Source organism: Protopterus annectens, chromosome 5.part0 (assembly GCF_019279795.1).
Source record: "Protopterus annectens isolate FY-2018-M chromosome 5.part0, PAN1.0, whole genome shotgun sequence".
Classification (NCBI taxonomy): domain Eukaryota; kingdom Metazoa; phylum Chordata; order Ceratodontiformes; family Protopteridae; genus Protopterus; species Protopterus annectens.
The window spans coordinates 87,206,055-87,214,537 of record NC_056735.1 but is presented as its reverse complement, the minus strand read 5'-3'; the positions used below and the strand labels follow the sequence as shown (position 1 = coordinate 87,214,537).

The window sequence follows — 8,483 nt, the reverse complement described above, 5'->3', positions numbered from 1 at the left end:
GGGCGTCCTGCACCTGCACTGGTTATGCGTATACACTGCATTAGATGTGCTTGATCCTGCACTGGTTATGACTATACACTGCATTGGGTATGTCTGCAAATGCACTGGTTATGCATATGCACTGCACTGGGTGTGTCTGCACCTGCATTGGTTATGCATATGCACTGCATTTGGTGTGCCTACACCTGCATTGTTTATGCCTATGCACTGTATTAGATGTGCCTGTTCCTGCATTTGCTATGCCTATGCACTGCTCTGGGTGTGCCTGAACCTGCTTTGGTTATGCTTGCATGCTGCATTAGGTGTGTTCGCACCATGCACTGTTTATACATGTGTATTATAAAGCGTGTGTCTGCATTCTGTATTAGTTATGGGTGTGCATTGCACCGCAGTTGTATGTCTGCAGCCTGTATACTGCATTGGGTGTTGCTGCGCTCTGCATTGGTTATGCCTGTACACTGCACTGGGTATGTTTGGGCACCTTGCATTGGATACGTATGTGCACTGCATTCCATGTGTCTCATACCTCTCAAACCTTTAGAGCATGAAATATGGACAAAGCCATAACTAATGGGGGTACAAAGGCCCCAAAATTTTAAACATTGCTCTTACAAACTTAGAAAGTTGATCAAATAATGGGTTTTGCATTAACATGGATTTTTATGCAGGATATGTTTGACACTGAAATGTCTATGTTATTTTCTGACTTCAATCCTCAATGACTTGCCAATGATTTCCTGAAATCCAAAATTTTATGAGGATCCTACCAAAAAAAAATTAAACAAAAATCTGTACATTCTGCAAAAATCGGGACAGGTTAGAGGTGCGCCTCTTAGTGCAAGAAATCTGGACAAAGCCTAAAGTCATGGTGGGACAAAGGTCCAAAAATAGGGACATATTTTAAATAATGCTCTTACAAACTTAGAAAATTGCTAGAATAACAGGATCTGTGTTAGTATGTATTTCCTGAAGGATATGAAATCAGAAACTCAAATGTAAGTCATTATTTAGTGACTTCAATACTCAATGATTTGCCAGAAAACCACACATTTTATGAGGCTCAGACCAAAGATTTGAGGCAAAAATCTGGACATTCTGTGAAAACTGGGGCAGTTGAGAGGTATGGTGTGTCTGCAGCCTGCACTGATTATGCGTGTGTGCAGTGTTGGCTGGGTATGGACCCTGCACTGGTTATGTGTGTACACTTGCACTGTGTGCAGTGTTGGCTGGGTATGCACACTGCACTGGTTATGTGTGTACACTGCACTGGATGTTTTGTAAACTGCATTAGTTATATGTGTGCATTCAGCTACATAAGTCCTTACCTTGCTGAACTCAGCAGTAATCTAGCCATGTATATGCACTATATGGAACATTCCTGTGCCCTACAGAGGTCATGTCTTTGTCCCTGAATGGGTATGGTTGTAATCTATAGAGGTCATATCTGCATACTGGAATATATATATATATATATATATATATATATATATATATATATATATATATATATATATATATATATGTCTCCTAACATCCTTCATTCACCTTCTTACACCTCCTTTAAAAGCACTAAACCATTAATCCTTCTTATCCCTTGCTAATACCACACTTTACTATAGTATTAAAACTACTGTACCTACTTCTAATTTAACACAATCAAATTTACTTATCCCCTCTAATACCGGACTCTGATGTATTTCTTAAATTACTCATACCTATCTCATATACTACTCTTCTATCTGTAAATTCTCAATTTGTGGGAACATGGTTGAAATTCTTGGCTAGGCTTATAAGGCCCTCTGGGCCAATAGCTTAGTATCGTCCTATGAACCTATAATAAACTGCTTCCATATTAATGTTTGTGAATATTAATATACATTTTATTATACTGTCTACTATGCTGTTTATTCACTAGAACTGCATTACAAAATTTGTTATTGTAAATATTGATCCCGTTAATTTGTTACCTAGCTTTTCTCCCTAGGCCTCCACTGAAAAAGGGCACCTGTGCCCAGTTGGACTTTTCTGGTAACCAAATGTCAATAAATAAATATATATGGCTGAGGCATGACTGCACACTAGAAAGGACATAACTGTACCCTACTGAGGTCATATCTCTGTACTGGAATGACTACAACTGTATTCTACAGTGGTGATGTCACATCTGTGTTCTGGAATGGACTTGGTGGGATCCTACAGAGGTCATATCTCTGCACTGGAATGACAACAACTGTGTTCTACAGTGGTGATGTCACATCTGTGCACTGGAAAGGACTTGGTGAGATCCTGCAGAGGTCATATATCTCTGTATTGGAATGACTACAGCTGTATTCTACAGTGGGGATGTCACATCTGTGCATTGGAATGGACTTGGTGGGATCCTACAGAGGTCATATATCTCTGTACTGGAATGACAACAACTGTGTTCTACAGTGGTGATGTCACATTTGTGCATTGGAAAGGATTTAGTGGGATCCTGCAGAGGTCATATATCTCTGTACTGGAATGACTACAGCTGTATTCTACAGTGGTGATGTCACATCCGTGCATTGGAATGGACTTGGTGGGATCCTACAGAGGTCATATATCTCTCTAGTGGGATAACTACAGCTGTGTTCTACAGTGGTGATGTCACATCTATGCACTGGAATGGACTTGGTGGGATCCTACAGAGGTCATATATCTCTGTACTGGAATGACAACAACTGTATTCTACAGTAGTGACTGAAATGGACTTGGTGGGATCCTACAGAGGTCATATCTCTGTACCAGAATGACTACAGCTGTATTCTACAGTAGTGATATCACATCTGTGCACTGGAATACACTTGGGATCCTACAGAGGTCATATATCTCTGTACTGGGATGACTACAGCTGTGTTCTACAGTGGTGATGTCACATCTGTGCACTGGAATAGACTTGGTGGGATCCTACAGAGGTCATATATCTCTGTACTGGAATGACTACAGCTGTATTGTACAGTGGTGATGTCACATTTGTGCACTGGAATGGACTTGGTGGGATCCTACAGAGGTCATATATCTCTGTACTGGAGTGAGTACAGATGTGTTTTCTACAGTGGTGATGTCATGTCTGTGCACTTGGGCGGACTTGGTGGTAGCCTACAGAGATCATATATATGTATTTGAATGAATATGGCTACACCCCAGAGATGTCATGTCTGTGTCTGATAGGGGTCATGAATGTACACTAGGAAGGATATGACTGTACCCCACAGAGGTCATGTAAGTATAGCAGAATGATACGGGTGCACCCATACCCTAGAGACTTCATGTCTCCTACTTCAGTAAAAAGAGCTGTGCCCTACAAGGGTTACATCTGTGTAACAGAATCAGCATGAATGTACATTGCAAAGGCAATATCTATGTACTGACATGGATACAGGTGTGTTCCACAGAGGTAATCTCTATACAGAATACATGTAGTTATAAACTGCAGAGGTCAAGTTATGTGTTATGTTATACACATCTACAACAAGTGCTGGGAATGCTTATAGTTATTTGCAAGACAAGCATGCAGTCTTCTAAAGGAAGACCCTCCCCGGTCTGGGTTTGTCAGTACCATGTGGATTCATAGGTCAGGTCTGGTATTTTCTTTACCTTTTTGGTTGCTTCATTGGATTTACACCAAACCTGATCATTTGTGTTTTTGCTTGATAGGTTATGTGCCAACCTTATCACCTATGGATCATCAAAAAACCTGAATGTCACTGTGTTCTAGCCATTGCTATTGAATGCTGACACAATACTGTTTTTTGTTTGTTTTTTAACAATCATTCATGCCAGTGCTGGTTTTATGGTGTGTTAGGACGAAGGTCTTGACTTTGACCATGACTACCTAGGACCAGTTAGTGGCCTTGGCACAACAATAATGAGAAGGAGAGGGTGAGAATGAGTAGCCAGTGCTGGCTTGTCCATGGTGGGGGCAGGAAGGCAGCTTGATCTTGCTACAATACTGACACCTGGTGCTGGGCAGGTGCAGTAGCAAGCAGCATACAAGCCAGTGGAATGTGCTTCAGTGGCTGAATGGCTAGTAATGTGGCTGTATTCAGCCCATCTGTGGGAGCTTGTATGCATCACTGGGACAGCATTGCAGGTGATGCCTCTACATCATGTACATCAGGCCATCAGCACTGGGGTCAGGGAGCAGACATTTTGACCTTACTGAGATGATAGCTCCTCAGCCAACTGTCTCTTGTTCTCACCAGTATCTACAGGATGGCAGAACAAATGGGTCAATCATTCTGCAGGTGGAGACTTACAGTCAGCAGCAGCTGTGGGTCAGAAAAAAGTGTAGAAGAAAAAATTATGTCAAAGCCTTTTCTAAAGGTGTGGGATTCTGTAAGTAAGCAATCTATCACCCTCCTAAGCTGCACATCTCCAGATCTATTAGTACTGCATAAACATCACAGTCCTGTGATTTAAATGGAAGTGAATCTGAAGTGGAAAACAATGCCAGACAAAGGTCTCCCTTGGACAGCCTCTATGAAACTTAGACTGTCTTCATGATATTCCTGCTGTCATTTTTGTATAGTATCACTGTATTCTGTTTACTTGCACTATGTATGTAGTCAGGCATGGGTCAGGTGTGGTGTGCTTGTAATGGTTTTAATGTTTTAGTGAGATGCTTAAATAACATGGGAGTGATACACTTGCTTTCCCATGCATAATTCTTTTTAGAGAGGTTGTGCACCTATACCACTTTGGGTATTCCTGTCAAGGATAAATCTTCCAGCAATATTGCACAGCCTGTGCATTTCTGTCGGCTGAATATGCATGCATCCTTTCCTATAGTGTTATTAATGTACATATCTCTAGTGTTAGTGTCACACTGCTGCTAGTCTTAAAAATAATAAAGCAGTCCCCGATTGTACCCCCAACTAAACTGAACCTACAATCCCACATTCATTTATACCCCAACTTTACAGCATACCTTTCAACTGTCCAGAATTTCACAGAATGTCCCAACTTTTGCCTAATATTTTTTGTCTATTCCTCATAACATTTCTGATTTCATGACAAATCATTAAGTATTGAAACCACTAAATAATAACAGACATTACAGTTTTGGACTTCATACGCTTCATAAAATGCATGCTAATATAAAACCTGTCATTCTAGCAATTTTCCATGTTTATACCAGCAATATTTAAAATCTGTCCCTGATTTTGAGCCTTTGTCCCCCCCATTATTTTTGACTTTGTCTACAATTCTTATGCTAAGTAGTTTAGAGGTAGGCTTTTAAGTCCTCTCCTCTGAATCCTCAACAGTGACCTTATACGTACTTTATGTCTGTATTTCTCAGTCTCTGTCACTTGCCACCTTTGTTCACATGCCGTCTTTGCCTTTATGCTCAGCTTTTTCTTTATGTAAGTAGAATCCTCACAGCCTTCCTTCCACTTAGCACCGGATTAGTACAGTTATAAACTCTGTTTACTGGTATCAACACATCATCTGACAATATTAACTACCTGTTTTCCTGAACTAGTACTTAGTGCCTCACTGTCTTTCCTGTTATCATGTTTTCGTATCGTAAAGCCAACCTAGTTCTAATGTCTATCTGTAATTTAGCTCTATAATGTTTTCACATTATGAGGTTTTGTATATTATGCGTAATTCAACAGCAATGCTTGTTCCTTTACATTATTCCATTAACAGTGCATCCCCACTGTGTGTTGGGATATTTACTTGTAATCCTACCTTCAGTGCTCAAAGTTGTGTATTTTTTATTACTTGTTATATGAACTGTGGAACTTCTTTTCCCTCAAGGTTTCCACTGAATATTTATTCTGACCACCTGGACTTTCTGGTGAGCAAAACAAAAAAAAATGTAATTGAATATATTTTGTTGGTATATGCTTTCTGTCTCCAGTAGCTGTACCCAAACTCTGTGCCGGAGCTGTCTGCATAAATTCCAGCTCACAGAAATGGGTATACCTATCTGGGCACATTGCATTTGGACAGAGTGTTGTATCAGCACTATGGAGTGGTTATACTCTGTTGTTAAAAGGCCTGTACACTTTGCCTGTGTGGGTGTACAGTTTGTTGGGTGTGTCTATACCCTCTAGGAGGAATACAGATACAGTCCTCTAAACATATTCTCTGCACTGTTGCTGTTATGTCTGTGGTATGCAGGGAGTATACCTGTTATCTGGGCACTATACGTTGCATTTCTGTACCTTATACTAGGAACCCTTACAGAATGTGGTAGGTGTGTCTGTCTGTACCTTTCACAAGGCATGTATAAACGATGTACTGGGTGTGGCAATATACCGGGCTGGATGTGTGTTTTTTTTTCCACTGTTGTATCTCAGTTGGTGTGCTTATACCTTGTAGTAAGCACGTTTGTCTCTTGATAGAACAAATGCTACTGAATCACATATATGCTGAGCTATTGGTAAAGTCATGCCTTATTTTTAGCAGATGTGGACTCCTGGTTCAAAGATGAAACAAATCCATAAGCTGACTTAAAGATATCATAACATAGGAACAACTACTCCATTAATTGGCCACTAAAATTTAACTAATTGCATTCCATTTAAACCAAAATATTTTGCTCACTCAGTACTGTAAGTCCCACCCTTAAATGGTCTCTTCAGAAGTTTCCACCTCATTTCATATTTCTTTTTTAACACTTAATAAGACAACATTACCAGCACTAGCTGAATGCAGAAACAAACTTTCCAACATACAGTGCAAAGTGCAAAAACAGAACAAGCTTTTTTAACAGCACTACAGCCGACCCACGGAATCCAAACATTCATATTCTGTGCAACTATAACTGTGACAATAAGTCAGTAAGGTAAAAAACTCCTAACTTCAAAAGCAGGCCACAAAGCAAGGATTTCAAGTTGGCAACAAACCCACTAGCATGCATTTCTTCCTGGTAATACAGCAACTGACAAACTGCATTGCCCACTGCAGAGCTGTATTCCACTAAACTGGGGTTAAAAAAATCTTACATCAAGAAAGATTGTACCTTTTGGGAACTCTGTTGGAGGACATTTTGCTCCACAGTCATGTCCTTTAGCTGGTGTTTTCAGTGACAAAAATGAAGCGTAAAAGTCCTACTAATTCCCCACTACACGTCTGAGTTTCCAGCTTCTGGAGCCATGAGAGTTTTGTAGAGTCACAACAGTGAGAAGACAGCAGTATGCATTGCCAGCAACGGCTTCTCAGCCTCAGACATAACCACGCCTACTGCTACTACAGCCTGGGAGAAAAACAACGTGCAGTAAAACCAGGGAGCTCACAGCACAACACATCAGCTGAGTTTCTCATAGAGCTGAAGAGCTGTGCCGGCGAAATGTTCCAGATGCGTTATGTAAACTCTGTACTGCAAAAAAACAGAAGTTCGGCTTTTGCATAGTATAACCCTCTCTTGTCACCATTCTGCAAGATGGGTGCTGCTATTGTGTGTATGTTTATGTGTGTATGCATATCTGTGTGTGGGGGTTATTAATTCTGTTCCTGAAAGCAGTGTAATTGATACTTAACATGACCTGCATGTTTGTTAAGTGTCCCAGCCTCCCAGGGCGTTGCACTTCTTTTAATAGAAAATACAGTGATTTATGTAAACATTAGAAGCACAGTGGAAATGTCTATTGCTGTTATACAGAATAATTGAGCATTTCACATAGCAGTAAAAACAAATCAGTTTATAAGAAAATAGAGCAGACTTTAGGAATAGTCCCTCCAGCCATATATCTGGAATGGTTTACGCAAAAAAACAAAGTATGAAGAACTGCAGCTGTGTATAAAACAAAAGCCTTCAGGTGGTTTCATTTCTGTGGGAATCCAGTGGTTATGCAGGAAAACAGATTAATTCTGGTTCCTTTGGACTGATGTAGATGACGTTAAATGTGGCTGTCTGCATGAGAGTTCTCACAGATTGCTACTCTTACAGATGAAGACCGGTGCCAGTGAAAACAGTACACAGGAAATGTGTTCCTGAGAACAGCTGGTTGGTAATATTGGAAACTGGAACAATTTAGTTTCCATAGTTAATAGGACACGTTTTTAGAGAATTAGATTAGACATATCCATTTTTTTTTGTTGTTTACTGAAATAACCATTATTCACATATAAGACAATAACAAACTTCTCTGTGTTGTGTAATGATGTGGTCTTCATACCTAGATACACTAAAGGTGATGTTCCCAGCTGTATTTGGTAGTGACCCATCAGCTGGCGGATATCATACTGGTATTTAATAATGCTGTGCTGTGTTATTTTTGTACATTTAGGCATCATCAGATATACCTGCTGTTTATGTCATAGTGCATATGGCTTTAACGTTTTAATAACAGGACAAATGACATTGTTTTGTGAATTAAATAGTCAGTTGAAAGTACTGGCATGTATTAAAATTTAATCAAAAAAATGTTTCATGGTATTTTCCATTAAAACAAATGCAAAGCCCTGGGACACTTAGTAATTATGCAGGCCATGTTATATACCAG

At 39.9% G+C, this 8,483-nt stretch overlaps 1 protein-coding gene across 1 annotated transcript in view; it reads right to left on the bottom strand.

The window, feature by feature from the left end:
* USP25 (ubiquitin specific peptidase 25) overlaps window positions 1–7,183 on the bottom strand; it is a 2,531,105-nt gene extending 2,523,922 nt beyond the window's left edge. The window contains exon 1 of the mRNA XM_044071806.1: window positions 7,001–7,183. Coding sequence (XP_043927741.1) covers window positions 7,001–7,042 — 42 coding nt within the window. The 5' untranslated portion in view covers window positions 7,043–7,183. The remainder of the gene's footprint in view (window positions 1–7,000) is intronic.
* Between the last annotated feature and the right edge of the window lie 1,300 nt (window positions 7,184–8,483).